Source organism: Carcharodon carcharias, chromosome 1, assembly GCF_017639515.1.
Source record: "Carcharodon carcharias isolate sCarCar2 chromosome 1, sCarCar2.pri, whole genome shotgun sequence".
NCBI classification, from domain to species: domain Eukaryota; kingdom Metazoa; phylum Chordata; class Chondrichthyes; order Lamniformes; family Lamnidae; genus Carcharodon; species Carcharodon carcharias.
This window is the reverse complement of record NC_054467.1, coordinates 138674539-138691668: the sequence shown is the minus strand read 5'-3', so window position 1 is coordinate 138691668 and position 17130 is coordinate 138674539. Positions and strand designations below refer to the sequence as shown.

At 42.0% G+C, this 17130-nt stretch overlaps 1 protein-coding gene across 5 annotated transcripts in view; it reads left to right on the top strand.

The window, feature by feature from the left end:
- Positions 1 to 17130, top strand: part of pds5a (PDS5 cohesin associated factor A) — a 249026-nt gene that overhangs the window by 126723 nt on the left and 105173 nt on the right. For all 5 annotated transcript variants that reach the window (XM_041184444.1, XM_041184428.1, XM_041184436.1 and 2 more), the window contains 2 exons: positions 6131 to 6276; positions 10807 to 10958. In XM_041184444.1, the coding sequence (XP_041040378.1) occupies positions 6131 to 6276; positions 10807 to 10958 (298 nt within the window). The remainder of the gene's footprint in view (positions 1 to 6130; positions 6277 to 10806; positions 10959 to 17130) is intronic.

The window sequence follows — 17130 nt, the reverse complement described above, 5'->3', positions numbered from 1 at the left end:
GGAATATGTTCATTGTTGCAAAAGTCAGAATTTATTGCCTATCCCTAATTGTCCATGAGAATGTGTTGGTGAGCCGCCGCCTTAAGCCGCTGGAAGCACATCTGGTGCTGTTACACCCACAGTGCCATTCGGTTTGGAGTTCCAGGATTTTGACACAGCGGCAATGAAGGAACAGTGATATATTTACCTATCAGGATGGTGCATTGGATGGTTTGTCATGGCTTGGAGAGAAACTTGCAGGTAGTGGTGTTCCCATGCATCTGTTCTTGTAGGTGATAGAGTTCACGCGTTTTGGAGATGCTACTGAAGAAGCCTTGATGAGTTTCTGTAGTACACTTTGTAGGTGGTACAAACCATATTGGTGGCAGATGGGGTGCCAATTAGCGGGCTTCTTTGCCCAGGATGATTTTGAGCTTGTGTTATTGGAGCTGCACTCGTTCAGACAAGTGGAGAGTATTCCATCAGGTTGCTATTTATGCCTTGTAGATGATGGAAGTACTTTGCGGAGTCAAGAGGTCAGTGACTTAGCACAGAACATACAGCCTCAGAGTCACGGAATTTTAACGGCACAGAAGGAGGCCATTCGGCCCATTATGTCCTCACCGGCTCTCCAAATGAGCTTTACGATCTAGTGCCATTGCCCTGCCTTTTCCCCGTACCCCTGCACATTGTTTATATTCAGATAGTCATCTAATGCCCTCTTGAATACTTCGATTGAACCTGCTTCCACCACACTTACAGGCAGTGCATTCCAGACCTGAACCACTTGTGTGAAAAAGTTTTTTCTCACATCATATTTGCTTCTTTTGCAAACCACTTTAAATCTGTGCCCTCTCATTCTTGATCCTTTTACGAGCGGAACAGTTTCTCCCTATCTACTCTGTCTAGCTCCCCTCATGATTTTGAACACCTCTATCAAATCTCCTCTCAGCTGCTGCCTTTCGAAGGAGAACGGTCCCAACCTCTCCAATCTGTCCTCATAGCTGAAGTTTCTCATCCCTGGAACCATTCTTGTAAACCTCTTCTGCACTCTCCAATGTGTTCACATTCTTCCTGTGGTGTGGCGCCCAGAACTGTACGCACTACTCCAGCTGAGGTGTAACGAGTGTCTTATGTAAATTAAGCATAACCTCCCTGCTCTTGTACACTCTGCCCTGTTGATAAAGCTGAGGATACTATACGCTTTATTAACAGCTCTCTCCACCTATCTTGCCGCCTTCAATGATCTATGCACATATACACCCAGGTCTTTCTGCTCCTGCACCCCCTTCAAGATTTCACCTATTTTATATTGTCTGTCAATGTTCTTCCTACCAAAATGCATCACCTCACACTTTGCATTGAACTTCCACCTGCTACCTATCAGCGCATTCCATCAACTTGTCTATGTCCTCTTGAAGTTCCACACTGCCCTCCTCGCCGTTCACAACACTCCCAAGCTTCATATCTTCCACAAAATTTGAAATTGTCTCCTGCACACCAAGATCTAGATCATTAATATATATCAGGAACAGCAAGATCCCCAACACTAACCCCTAGGGAACTCCACTACAAACCTTCCTCCATTGCCCATTACTCTCTGCTTCCTATTTTTCGGCCAATTTTGTATCCACATTGCGACTGTCCCTTTTATTCCATGAGCAATAACTTTTCTCTCAAGTCTGTTGTGAGGCACTGTATCAAATGCCTTTTGAAAGTCCATGTACACCACATCAACAGAATTACCCTCATCGACTATTCTGTTACCTCTTCAAAACAAGTTAATTAAACACTATTTCCTCTCTAGAAATCCATGCTGGCTCTTCCTTATCAACCCATATTTTTCCATGTGACTAATTCTATCCCGAATAATTGTTTCTAGAATCTTGCCCACCACTGAAGTTAACCTGACTAGTCTGTAGTCGCTGAGCTTATCCTTACAACCTTTCTTGAACAAGGATGTAATGTTTTCAATTCTCCAGTACTCTGGCACCAGCCCTGAGTCTAGGGAAGACTGAAAGATTATGGCCAGTGCCGCTGCAATTTCTACTCTCACTTCCTTCAGTATCCTTGGATGGATCTCATCTGGCCCTGGTGCCTTGTCAACTTTAAGTACCAACAACCTATTCAACACTTTCTCCTTTTCAATTTTGAACCCTTCCAGTAACAGTTTCCTCATCTGTCACCATGACCTGGGTAGCATCTACCTCCTTGGTAAAGACAGATGCAAAGTATTCATTTAACACCTCAGCCATGGCCCCTTCGTCCATGTGTAAATTCCCTTTGAGGTCCCTAGTTGTCCCTACTCCTCCTTACCACCCTTTTACCATTTATATGCCTGTGGAAGACCTTGGGATTCCCCTTTTATGTTGACTGCCAGTCTTTTCTCATAATCCCTCTTTGCTTCTCTAACATGTTTTTTCACTTCCCCTCTGAACCTTCTGTATTCCTCTTGGCTCTCAGTTGTATTTTGTACCTGGCATCTGTCATAAGTGCACTTTTTCTTCTTTATCTTAATTTTTATCTTTTTTATCCAGGGAACTCTGGATTTGTTTGCCCTACCTTCCACTTTTGATGGAATATATCTTGACTGTGCCCGAACCAATTCTTTTTTGAAGGTAGCCTATTGTTCAGCTACGGTTTTTCCTGCAAAACTTTCATTCCAGTCTGTCTGGCCCAGTTCTGTTCTTGCCCCATTGATGTCAGTTCTTATCCAGTTAATTATTCTTACTCTGAATTGCCTATCATCCTTTTCTATCGTCATCCTAAAACATACAGTACAATGATCACTGTCTCCTAAATGTTCCCCCACTGACACTTGATCTACTTGGCCCATCTCATTTCCAAGAACCAAGTCCAACAGTGCGTCCTGTTGGATTGGACACATACCGCTGTAGAAAATTCTTCTGAACACAATCTAAGACCTTTTGCCCCTCTGTCCTTTACACCACCGCTGTCCCAGTCTACATTCGGGTAATTAAAGTCACCCATTATAACTATTCTTTAATGCTTGCATTTCTCTGTAACTTCCCTGCAGATTTGTTCTTCTACGTCCTTCTCACTATTGGCCGTCTATAGACTACGCTGAGCAATGTAATTGCACCTTTTTTGTTCCTTAGCTCGAGCAAAATTGATTCTGTCCTTGAATTTTCTGGGACATCCTCTTTTCTCCAGCATTGTCCTTTCCTACCTTTTCTGAATACCCTGTACCTGGGAATATTTAATACGCAGTTCTGCCCTTCCTTGAGCCAGGTCTCTGTTATCGCCACAGCATCACATTTCCAAATGCCTCTGACCTGTTCTTGGAGTCATGGCGTTAAAGTGGCTCATTCAGTTAAGTTTCTAGTCATTAGTAAACTGCCCCCTCCCAGAATGTTGTTAATGAGACATTCAGAGATTGCAATTCCGTTGAATTTCAGGGAGACTCTTGCTGACTTCGGACAGCACCTAACACTTGTGCACCTTTTACTTGCCACTTATCAGCCCAAGCCTGAGTGTTGTCCAGGTTGTGCCACATCTGAATACAGACTGTGTCGTTATCTTCGGAGTTGCAAATGGCACTGAACACTAAATGTGTCAGCAAACATCCCTGCTCCTGACCTGATGGCAGAGGGAAGGTCATTGATGAAGCAACTAGTCAAATGCTGCCTTAATGTCAATAGTCACACTCAATCAAGCCTGGAATTCAGCTCTCTTGCATGTTTGGATTGAGGCTTTAATGAAGTCTGAAGCTGACTGGACCTGGCGAAATCCAAACTCAGCATCAGTGAACAGGTTATTGGTGAGTAGGTGCTGCTTGATAGCACTGTTAGTGACACCTTCCATCACTTTGCAGGTGATTGAGAGAAGACTGATGGGGCAGTAATTGGCTACATTGGATTTCTCCTTTTTGTGACATGGGACATAACTGGACAAATCCCAACATTGTTCGGTAGGTGCCAGTGTTGTAGCTGTACTGGAACAACTTGACTCAAGGTGCAGCTGGTTCAGGAGCACATATCTTTAACATTATAGCTGGGATGCTGTTGGGCCCACAAGTTTTCTGTATCAAAGTGCCTTCAGTTGACTCCATCACATGGAGTGAATTGAATTTGCTGTTGTCTGGCATCTGTGATATGTTGGACCTCAGGAGGAAATGGATCATCCAGGTGGAACTTATTGCTGAAAGTGGTTGCAAATGCTTCAGTCTTATCTTTTGCACTGACATGCTGGGCTCCCCCATCATTGAGGAGAGGAATATTTGTGGAGCCTCGTCTTCCCATTGGTTCTTTCATGTGCGCCATCATTCACAGCTGCATGTGGCAGGGTATGCAAAGCTTTGTTCTGGTGGCTCGTTTGTGTGACCGCATAGTGCTTCTGCTGTTTAGCACACATATAGCCCTGTGTTCTTGCTTCATCGGGTTGGTACTTCATTTTTAGGTATGCCTGGTGCTGCTCCTGGCATACTCTCCTAGACCCCTGATTGAAGCAAGGTTGATCCCCTTGCTTGATGGTAATGGTACAGGGAGGGATATGCTGGGTGATGAGATTACAGATTGTGGTGGAATACAATTGTGTTGCTGCTAATGGCCCATAGTGCCTGATGGATTCTCAGTTTTGAGCTGCTAGGTCTGTTCTAAACCTATTCCATTTTGCACAGTGGCAGTGCCACACAACATGTTGGAGGGTACCTTCAATGTGAAGATGGGACTTCATCTCCACACAGACTGTATGGTGGTCATTCTCACAAATATTGGATAGAATCACCTGCCACAGGTAGGTTAGTGATGACAATGCAAAGTTGGTTTGTTGATTCTCTCACCACTTACTTCAGGCTCAGAATGACAGATACTGTCCTTCAGTACTCTTATCAGCTTGGTCAGTATAGGATCTGCTGGGCCCTGCTTGGTGATGGACATTAAATTCACCCACCCAGAATAAATTCTGTGCCCTTGCTGTTCTCAGTGCTTCTTCCAAATAGTGTTCAGCCTTAAGGAGGTACTGATTTATCAACTGAAGGATGATGGTAGGTGGTAATCAGGAGATTTCCTTGCCCATGTTTGAGCTAATGCAATGATAGTTTGTGGTCTGGTCTCAATGGGCCACTCCCTCCTGTCTGTATATCACTATCCTACCACCTCAATGAGTCTCTCTTACTGGTGGGGCAGGACTGATCAAGGTTGGTGTTGGAGGAGTCTGGGGCATTGGATGAAAGGTATGATCCTGAGAGTATGACTTTGATGCTGTGGCTTGAATAGCCTGTGGGACAGTTGGCACAAATCCGCAAGTGTTTGTGAGGTCGACTTCACAGGGTCGACTGGTCTGGGTGTGACGTTGTGTCTAGTGCCAGGTGGTACATCATATGAGTTAACATACTAGCTAATAGTGTGGTTCATTGACATCCATGTTCTTTACCTTTCTTAGACAGTAAATTCCAGCACAGGTTGTACTACCGCAATGTGCTCCTCTGTTAAAAGTGGGCAGGTAATGGTCAGTGTTTTGCAATGATGACTATGGCAAAACAGTCAGTATTCGCCATCATTACTCCAAAAAAACTGACAGCAACTTCTGGGGATATGCAAAATACCATGGAATTCCAGAAGTGGTTGTCAGTGAATCTACACTTCTCTGGAGAGTATGTTATTGAGGCACTCCCAGATTACCATCAATGAGATATCAATTGGATTGACAAGAATATCTACTATTGCTGAAAAAAAGAGACATGTCTAAGCTTTTCATCTTGCACTCATCAGGACACTTGCAATAATATCAATATGAGGGGGAAAGCAACAATTTATACTGCATATGAAGAGAGTACTGATTGGAGTGTTGCCGTGGAGAATGCACCGTTGATGGTGACTGACAGTTAACTGCCAGTCATTGTTTGAAATTTGTACCAGGCAGCTTGACCCTGATTGGTCAAGACATTACCCTAAGAAATTACGCTGACAACCAATTTAAGATTGTCAGTCGGGCTCATCGTGTGGCACATTTGGGGTTGAAAGAATAGCACTAACTAGTTCTGTTGCCTTGTTAGCTATTTTGAAAAAGGTTATGATCTTCAGGTACAGGCAGCAGAATTGTTCGCTATAGTGCACGTCTTTCTCCCAAAGAGTTTGTAGTAATCCTGAATCAGGAATTGTGTATCTTAAATAAGTCCTTTTTTTAATAGACTACTTGAAGGTCCGATCACATGATCCAGAAGAGGCGATCCGGCATGATGTCATTGTTACGATAATAACAGCGGGAAAGAAAGATCTATCACTAGTGAATGACCAACTGCTTGGGTTTGTGAGGGAGAGAACACTGGACAAAAGGGTAAGATTTTGAATTTCCAAACATGTTACACATCATTTATCTGTGCAGAAGTGCTGTGTTCCATTTCTTTGCTTTACAAGAATGAACTGTTCACTTCAAAATGAAGTCTTAAGTGCTAAAACTAAATTCATGAAAAACTGCTACACTGCCACCCTGTGGTCGCCAAGTCTGAAGTGTTCGTTTTATTTTGCAGTATTTCTGTGATTGACAATTCACGGCAGCGGCAACCACACCGGAAAATAACTGTGTAGTTAAAATATGTTGTTCCCCTGAAAAAAACTATTCCCGTAACCAATTCATTTTGGTCACAGATTTCTCAAAATCATTACATTAAGCTTGGGATTGTAGAATGTTCAGAAGTTTCTCTTCATTTGCAAAACTTTGAATCGATATCTTTAGAAGTATCTTAACTCTTTGATCTCTGAGGAGGTAAAGTGGAACACCTGTTTCTATAGCCGGCATGTTTGTTTCTTGTTCATTAACTATAAAACTGAAATAAAAATCATTACAACAAATTTATCCAAACATCAGGAATAACTATTATGGTGATAAGAAGTAAAAACTATTAAACACCTAAATATCAGGATAAAAATCTTCACCTGTACTTAGCTGGTTGCTGAAGTTTTCCCTTTACTGTTATCTACTTTTCTATTCTCTTGTCCTGTTCCATTGACTTTAACAATAATGTGCTGTTTTCTAACTACTCAAGCTGTTTTTATTAACAATTTAACATAACTTATTCTTTTTGCAATGTTCAATTTGGAACTGGTGAACTTAAAACCAGACCTACTTGACCAGATTAATCTCGAACATGAAAACTGCATTAGCCTTTGGTGTACAAACCTCGAACTAAACTGCCAACTCAGATAAGTAAATTCATTTGAAGGTGTGGGGATGATGGACTGTTAATTTGTAACAGATCACAAATCACCATGTTTTAAAATTCCGTTTCTGTGTTTCATACAAACTTTGTGTGTTTGTGGTACATTTAAAAAAAAAAAAGTTCAATCCCTCTGCTGCCATATACATTTTATCTCTTCAGAAAAAGCAGACAGAGGAAGGTGTAACGAATGATATGCCACAGGGATCAGTGCTGTGGCCTCAACTTTTTACAATTTAAATATATGACTTAGATGAAGGGACCAAAGGTATGGTTGCTAAATTTGCTTATGACACAAAGACAGGTAGGAAAGTAAGATATGAAGCGGACAAAGAGGCTACAAAGAGATATAGATAGGTTAAGTGAGTGTGCAAAGATCTGGCAAATGGAGTATAATGTGGGAAATGTGAAATTACCCATTTTGGCAGGAAAACTAAAAAGTATTATCTAAATGGTGAGAGATTGCAGAGCTCTGAGATGCAGAGGAATCTGGGTGGCCTAACGCATCAATCACAAAAAGTTAGTATGCATCTACAGCAAGTAATTAGGAAAGCTAATGGAATGTTATGTTTGTTGTGAGGGGAGTTGAATACAAAAGTAGGGAGGTTACGCTTCAGTTATATAGGGCATTGGTGAGACCACATCTGGAGTAGTGTGTACAGTATTGGTCTATTTATTTAAGGAAGGATATAAACACATTGGAAGCAAATCAGAGAAGGTTTACTGGACTAATACCTGGAATAGGCGGGTTGCCTTATGAGCAAAGGTTGGACAGACTGTACTTGTATCCATTGGAGTTTAGAAGAGCAAGAAGCAACTTGATTGAAACATAAGAGGGGCCTTGACAAAGTGGATGTGAAGAGGATGTTTCCCCTGTGGGAGAATCAAGAACTCGGGGTCAGTGTTTAAAAATAAGGGGTTGCCCATTTAAGACAGAGATGAAGGAAAGTTTTTTTCTCAGTGTTGAGAGTCTTTGGAGCTCTCTTCCTCAAAAGGGAGTGGAAGCAGAGTCTTTGAAATATTTTCAAGGCAGAGCTAGGTAGATTCTTGTTAAGCAAGGAGGTGGAAGATTACCGTGGGGGGGTGGGGGGAGAGAATGTGGAGTTGAGGTTACAGCCAGATCAGCCATGATCTTATTAAATGATGGAGCAGGCTTGAGGGGCCGAACAGCCTACTCCACTTAATTCTTTTGTTTGTACAAAGCATCACAGCGGTTTCATTCTGTTCAATGAGTGAAATGCAGTTCCAATTCGTCACAACTTTAATTCTTTCTCATTAATTCAATCATTGAGTAAAAATGAATGGATAGTTATTTATGAAGAAAAGATAGTGGTAAATTAATGGTTAATTTTTTTGTTGTGTAATTTTACATAGCTGAAATAACCCAGTAAGCCATTCAGCTCAAGGGCAATTAGGGATGGGCAACAAATGCTGGCTTTGCCAATGATGCCCATATCCCATGAAAGTAAAAGTTTTGCTATGCCACAGTCGTTGGCTTTGACTCTCGGTTTTCGAATGTGGGTACGCTAGACAAGTTGTTAGCTTCAGCCCATATCAAGGACGACTTTCCATTTTCTTTTTCCGGTGACCGGTTCCCAGCTTCAAATAAGATGCTTAAGTTGGGACTCTGACTGCTCTCTCAGGTTGATAAAGAAAATCCATCTTGGCTGGGCCTATTATCATGAGCGTGTGGCTATCTGTGTGGGCATGGTATCCCGTTGTTTTCCCAATTGAGTATCCTTGACTTAGTTTTCATTTTTCGATTTTTTTTATAATGGATCTAATTATTTTATAGTCATTGCTTCCCGATTGTCACTTGTTTTACCCATGTTATTACTTGAACTAGGTCAAGTAATTCCTCCTCCCTCGTTGCAGTAAAAAGAAAAAATGTTGTATTAATATTGCCTTTCATGATCTCAGGACATCGTAAAATGTTCTTTGGCCAATGAAGTGTAGTCACTGTTGTAATTTAGGAAAAGCAATATATTGATTGAGAAAACAGCTCTGAACGCATGACAAAAGCACCCCTTTCTCAAAACAAACATTGCGTTCCTTTTTGTTTTTGATAATTAAAATCTCAAATTAATTGTCAATATCCTCATTTTCAATTTGTCTAATATTTCATGCAGTCTCCTTTTGATCATTGGGCAACTTGTAATATAAATGTAATATAACTGACCTCTTGCTATGGTTCAGCCTTTCCAAATGGGTCCTCTTTGCACTTCTTCCATTTTAAATCCTTATCCTCCAGTGTTTTATATTCTCTATGCTATTATAGTGTTAAGTGCTGAAACCAATTGTTGGCTGTAGGATTTGGGATTGAACCTTTCTGGTGGCATAATCCAATGCTTTTTTATTTGATATTTTTGCTCTTGGGGACTGATAAATTTAGCAAAAATTCTTGTCGCAGCTATTACAACCTATGGTGAAGCTTCTGTAGAGAACAATCAGTAGGTATCAAGTAGGTACGACACCAGGACGTCTAAATATGTGGATTGAGTCAATTACTTTTCAGTAGGTTGAAGCCATTTTAACTTGTGAGTTTGTGTAATTTTAAACGTTCAATATATGCTTTCTGGTGATATTTCTGTTTTGAAGAATGTTATGATCTACAGCTTTATTTAATATTTAGCTTAACCAAACATTTAATGAAATATCTCAGCTGGTTGAAAAGCCTTATTCTGTTCATGCAGTGACTAGCTCCTCGATTAAGGTACAAAGGATCTTTGTTGTTGTGATTTTTGAGACGTTACATAAAACCCAGAAAGCATCTCCAGTCTGTCTCAAAGCAACCACAGGGCAGCACTGCTCACAAATATTAAAGCATTATAATAGCTTAAGACAAGTATTTTGTTGCTGGTACTAGAGGTGAGTTCTACAGCTTACCATCTTTTCTGTATAAATTTGCCTTCAGTTTGCATGCATAGGCTCAACAAATGAGGATGTTGATGCTAGGGAATGGAAATTATTAAGCAATCTCACTTTGCCCCAGTACAACCACAGTAAAATATTACCTTGCTACACTAGTCAAGAAATGAGGAAAATGCTCTGTTGTCTAACCGGCAGAATGGTCTTCCCATTTCATTAAGTGTAATTGAACTGCCGTTTATTCTCTCCTCCTCTCTGATATGGTACTTAACATTTAATTGTATGTAATTCTGATTGTGCTGCTACCTTTCTCAAAGGAACTGAGTTATATTGCTGCCAAGCCTGCGTGCAGGAAGAGGAGAGCACAAGTCTACAAAATTATGTTGCAATGCCAGTGTCAAAAACAAACAATAGTCCTTTCTTTTGGGCAACTAGTTAATCTCTGTAGCGGTTAGGTTACAACAGTAGAACTTGGTCAGACTGTGCGTATGTACCACAGATTTACCTCCATAGAGAAGTTAGATAGGCTTATTTGTTCTGCTCCTACCAACCTCAGCCATTCTGCATAGGCATGGAAGGGTAGCAGGAGAGCCTTCACCAGGCTGCTATCATACATTTTCTCACTGTCAATAGAATGGCACCAGAGACTTGGCAGAGTCACATTTCCAGTGGAGTCAACAGCGAGGATAAAGTTGGCATAAATTAGAGGAGAAAAAGTCATAACAGAAATATTTAATATTTTATCCGACTGATGGCTTTCATTTATCTTTTGTATTTTTAAGTGGCGAGTACGGAAAGAAGCAATGATGGGCTTGGCCCAGCTATACAAAAAGTACTGTCTTCATGCTGAGGCTGGGAAAGAGGCTGCTCAAAAAGTGAACTGGATCAAGGACAAACTCCTGCATATCTATTATCAGAACAGCATTGATGACAAGTAGGTTGAGTTGCACATTTTGAATTGCAAAATAAAAACTGTGCAACAGATCTGAGATCATGGTTGATTTCAAAATGTATAAAATTTAGAAAAAGGGTTGTTATATAAAAATATTGTAATTGATGATATGACTTTGAAACAAGACCTGGATTGTTGTACAGTATTATTTGGTCAATGTTTCTTAGCTCAGCACTTTATCCTAAGGGTCATCTAAGCTTTGGGGCTTAGTTTTCTTCATGTTCACTTTTTTTTTCCATCCAACTCCTCAAATTGCTTGCATAGATTAAAAATAATTACTTATGTCTGGATTAGCAGACCTTTCCTCCTTTCATGGGATGTGGGCATTGCTGGCTAGGCCAGCATTTTTATTGACTATCCCTGAGTGCCCTTGAGAAGGTGGTGGTGAGCTGCCTTTTTGAACTGCTGCAGTACATGTGGTATAGGCGCACCCACATTGCTGTTAGGGAATTCCAGAAATTTAACCCAGCGACAGTGAAGGAACTGCAATATAGCCCCAACTGCAATATAGGATAATGTGAGACTTGGAGGCGAACTTGCAGGTGGTGAGGTTCCCATGTATTTGTTGCCCTTGTCCTTCTTGGTGGTAGAGGTCGTGGGTTGAAATGTGCTGTTGAAGGAGCCTTGGTGAATTGCTGCAGTGTATCTTAGAGATGGTTTACACTGCTGCCACTGCATTGGTGGTGGAAGGAATGGATGTTGAATACGGTGGGTGGGGTGCCAATCAGACAGGTTGGTTTGCCCTGGTTAGTGTCGAGCTTCTTGAGTGTTCTTGAGAGTGTTGTGAAGTTCCATCATACTCCTGACTTGTGCTTTGTTGATGGTGGGGACAGGCTTTGGGTAGTCAGGAGATGAGTTACTCTGCAAAATTCCCAGCCTTTGACCTGGTCCTGTAGCCACAGTATTTATATGACTGGTACAGTTCCTTTTCTGGTCAATGGTAACCCCCAGGTTAGTGTTAGTGGGGGATCCAGCAATGGTAATGACATTTGAATGTCATGGGGAGATGGTTGGATTCTCTCTTGTTGGAGATGGTCATTGCCTGACACTTGTGTGGCGTGAATGTTACTTGCCACATCAGCCCAAGCCTGAATATTGTCCAGATCTTGCTGCATACAGGCATGGGCTGCTTCAGTACTGAGGAGCTGTGAAAAGTGCTGAACATTGTGCAATCATCAGCGAACATCCCCACTTCTGACCTTAGGATGGAGAAAAGGTCACTGATGAAGCAGCTGAAGATGGTTGGGCCTAGGACACTACCCTGAGGAACTCGTGCAATGATGTCCTGGGACTGAAATGACAGATTTGCAACAACCACAACCATCTTCCTTTGTGCCAAGTCTGACTCCAACCAATGGAGAGTTTACCCCCTGATTCCCATTGATTCCAGTTTTGCTAGGGGTCCTTGATGGCACACCCGGTCAAATGCTCCCTTGGTGTCGAGGGCAGCCAATCTCACCTCACCCCTTGAGTTCAACTCCTCTGTCCATGTTTGGACTCAGGCTATAATGAGGCCAGGAGCTGAGTGGCCCTGGCACAGTCCAAACTGAGCATCAGTGAGTAGGTTATTGCTGAGTCAGTGCTGCTTGATAGCACTATCAACAACCCCTTCCATGTTGCTGATGAGTTTATTGAAACCTTTTCTTTCACGAGTACTTTTTTTCTGTATTTTATTTAATTATTTCCCCAGATTGACTCTTCATTGTTCAGATTTTTTAGCAATTGCTAACACTGCATTGAATCACTTACCCTCTCTGCTTGAGCAGCAACAAGTTACGTTTAGATAGTGCCTTGATGTGGCACACCCCCAAGGTATTTCATGGGGCTGAATTTTATATGGTGCGGTCTCCACACCCCCATCTTTAAAGTCAGCATGGAGGTGCAATTGTGGGAGCCAACCCCCAATCCTGACTGCTGCCCTGCAGAAATTTAACACTGGCAACTGCATTAGTTACTTTAAGGTGAAACATCCACCCGGCATAGAGAACTGCAGGTCAATTGCCTGGCCGGCACCACTGTAGCTCCAGCGGCTCCAACTTGGAGTGGTGGCTGCTGCTGGGGCTATGGGAAGTCCCACCATGTCAAAGAGCCCAAGTAAGCCCTGGCTCAGGGTTCTTGGCAAAGAGTTTGTGGGGCTGGATACGAGAGGTTGGGGAAGGGAGGGGATGACGTGAGTGGGTGGGGATTACCTCTGATGTGCCCAGGAGGCTGGCAAAGGACGACCCCTCACACTTCCCAATACCAGCTAAAGTTGCTGGGCCTCCCTCTCTCCTGCCCTGTAAAATACTGGCCGGGGTGGAATGAAGCCATTAATTGGCCACTAAGGGTCCCAATAGGCCCAAGTGTGGCAGGCTCCCTGACAACTCCCCCACCCCCTGTATAATTTCAGACAGGTTAGGTGTGAATGGGTAGGTGGCAGGAAGGCCAGGTGCGGGATTTTAGGTACTTCCCCCGCCACCTTCAAACCCACCCGTGGAGCAATGTAAAATCCAGCTCATGGAAACAGAATCAGATATTGAGAAGGATTGAAATGAGTGCAAAGGCATAGCAAAATGGACTTTAAAGAGGCTGTTTAAGGCAAAAGAGAGATAGTTAAGTAGCAGAGTTTATTGAGAGGCCAATGGAGGGGTTTCTAAATTAATTTTGTATTTGATGCATTGGATTCAGGCATATTAGCAAAAGCAGAGGTCAGGGCAACGGAACATAGGAACAATGGAAATAGGAGCATGAGTAGGTCCCTCGAGCCTGCTCTGCCATTCAATTGGATCATGGTTGATCTTATACCTCAATGTCATTTTCCCACATTATCCCACATCCCTAGATGGCTTTACTATCTAGAAATCTGTTGAGCTGTCTTGAGCATAATCAATGACTGAGCCTTCTGGGGTAAGAATTCCTAATCTTAGCCCTAAATGGCCTACTTCTTATTCTGAGACTGAGTCCCCTGGTCTAGGCACCCCAGCCAGCGGAAGCATCCCCCCTGCATCTACCCTATCGAACCCTGTACTGAATTTTGTACGTTTCAATGAGAATCACCTCTCATTGTTCTAAACTCTAGAGAATGTCGGCCCAGCCTGCTCAATCTCTCCTCCATAGGTCAATTCTGTCATCCCAAAAATCAGCCTGATTAACCTTTGTTGCATTCCCTCCATAGCAAGTAGATCTTTTCTTGGGTAAGACCAAGATTGTACACAATACTCCAGGTGTGGTCTCACCAAAGGCTCCATATGATTGCAGCAAAACACCTTTACTCCTTTACTCCAATTCCCTTGCAAAAAAAGGCCAACATAATATTTGCCTTCCAAATTGCTTGCTGCACCTGCATCATAGCTTTCAATGACTCATGAACAAGAACACCCAGGTTCCTTTGGACATCAACATTTTCAATCTCACCATTTAAAAATACTCTGCATTTCTGTTTTTCCTACCAAAGTGGATAACTCCGCATTTTTCCAGAAAATATTCTATCTGCCATGTTCTTGCCCACTCACTTAGCCTGTCGAAATCCTCTTGAAACCTCTTCGCATCCTCATCGCAACTCTCGTTCCCACCTAGTTTTGTGTCATCTGCAAACTTGGAAATATTACAGTAAAATCAAAACCAAGTATTTACATTTGGTTCCCATATCCAGTGGCTCACGTTCTCGATTGCAGAAAACTCTGTCAGCCCCCCTGACTATGCTGTCACATACTACCACTGCTTTCCTATTAACTCTTTCCCCCCCCCTCCCCGCTCAAACATATAAATGTTTTCTGTACCATGGAACAGTGATCTGTTCGCTCATTCATCCTGCAACCCCTGTTAGAACCTCAAACCTGTTGGACAATAACCAGGACAGAGGTTGCTCCACTTGTACCTTCTCGATCCCCTTACCTGCCTCACTCGCATTTGCACCCTCCTGTCCCTGACCACAGACCAATCAGAAGACCCTAACCTAAGGGGTGTGACCGCCTCCTGGAGCAAAGTGTCCAGTTAACTTGCCCCCCTCCCTCATACATTGCAGTATCTGCAACTAGGCCTCCAGCTCAGTGACTTGAGTGGAAGCTCCTTAAGCTACTTAGGACAGCCATGTTTGCTATGGATCACAATGAAGTCCAAGAACACTCACATTTTGCAGTCACAACACATCACTTGTCCTGCCACCTTTATTTAACTTTTTATTTCAATTTATAATTTAATTTATAATTAATAAACCCTGCTACTTCCAATGAGCTTTACTATTACGAGGAAATCTTACTACTACTATTAATAAAACTTTACAATTACTGCTAAATTGCTGTGAGTTTTGCAAGATAAATGAGTCAAATATTCACTAACCAATCAATTACCTGCTTTGCTCAGTACACCAAATTCCCTTACTCACCAAATTACCATACTTACCAAATTCCCAAGTCCACTCTTTGTGATGAGCTGCTGTCTTTATGCTGGCTTATTTTCTCTGTCTTTATATCATCTTCTTGGTCCTCCTTTGCTGAATTTTAAAAAGCTCCCAATCCTCAGGCTTGCTACTTTTTTTTGGCAATTTCATAAGCCTCTTGCTTTGATCTAATACAGTCCTTAACTTCTCTTGTTAGCCATGGTTGGATCACTTTTCCGGTAGGGCTTTGTTGTAAACCACGTATTCTTTAAATGCTAGCCATTACCTGTCTACTGTGATACATTTTAATGTAGTTTCCCAATCTACCACAGGTAACTTGCCCTTCATACCTTTGTAGTTTCCTTTGTTTAGATTTAAGGCACATTTTTCACTTTGAAACTGAATGCAAAATTCTACATATTATGATCTCTCTTTCCTAAAGGCTCCTTTACAACTAGATTACTAATTTGCTGTTTTTCATTGCACAATATTAGATCTAAGCCCATTCCCTAGTTGGTTCCTCAACAATCTGTTCTAGAAAATAATGTTGTAGACATTCCAAGAATTTGTCTTCAACAGCATTAGTGCTAATTTGGTTTACCAGTCTATATGTCGATTGAAGTCTCCCATGATTGCTGTATTACCCATGTTACATATATTCTCTAATTTCCTGATTTATACTATGCCCTGTATTACCGCTACTGTTTGGTGGCCTATAAATAACTCCCACCAATGGTTGCTCCCTCTTGTTATTTCTTAGCTCCACCCAAACTGATTCTACACTCGATCTTCCAATCTAAGATCCCCATTCACTAATGTACTGATCTCACCCTTTATTAACAGTGCAACCCCACTTCCTTTTCCTTTTTATCTATCCTTCCTAAATGTTAAATACCTTTTAGTTCCCAGCCTTGGTCACCCTGCAGCCATGTCTCTGTAATGGCAATTAGATCATACCTGTTTATCTGTGCCATCAATTCATCTACCTTGTGAATGCTGTTTGCATTCAGAGTGCTTTTAATTTTGCCTTTTTAATATTTTTCTGTATTTGATGCTGGCTTTTGTTTCCACTGCCTTCCAATTTTGCACAATACTTTTCTTCCTACCATTACCACCATTGTTCTCCTATCTGAATTCCCGCTCTGGTTCCCCCCCTGACAAGCTGGTTTAAATCCTCCCCAATAGCACTAGCAAATCTAACAGCAAGGATATAGGTTGGGGTCTTGCTAAGGTGTAATCTTAGTGAGCAAGAGAATGCAGGCAGCAAAATTTGAATTTTTTATTTGTTCATGGCATATGGGCATCACTGGCTAGGCCAGCATTTATTGCCCATCCCTAATTGCCCTTGTTCAGAGGGCACTTAAGAGTCAAACACATTGCTTGAGTCTGGAGTCACATGTAGGCCCAGACCAGGTAAGGACAGTAGATTTCCTTCCCTAAAGGACAATAGTGAACCAGATGGGTTATTATGACAATCGGCAATGGTTTCATGGTCATTATCAGAAGATTGAGCTCGGGGGGACAGCAAGACACAGTTGTTTAAGTCAAGCCAGCGGGTGATAGATTTTTGATGAGTTGTAGCAATCTCACCTCATTGTTAGAGGTGTTGCTACTTGGATCAAAACTGTGGTCCAGCCTACCTTTTTAAGTGGCTGCATGTGCTATTCGGCGCAGATAGGTAGGACTAAAGCCATGTTAATTGAGTCTCAGTTTTGGTTATTCCAGAAGTCCTGGTGCCTGAATTCGGACCAGTTGTTGTTAGCATTTACAGTTTTTTTTTCCCCTCTCATTTGAATT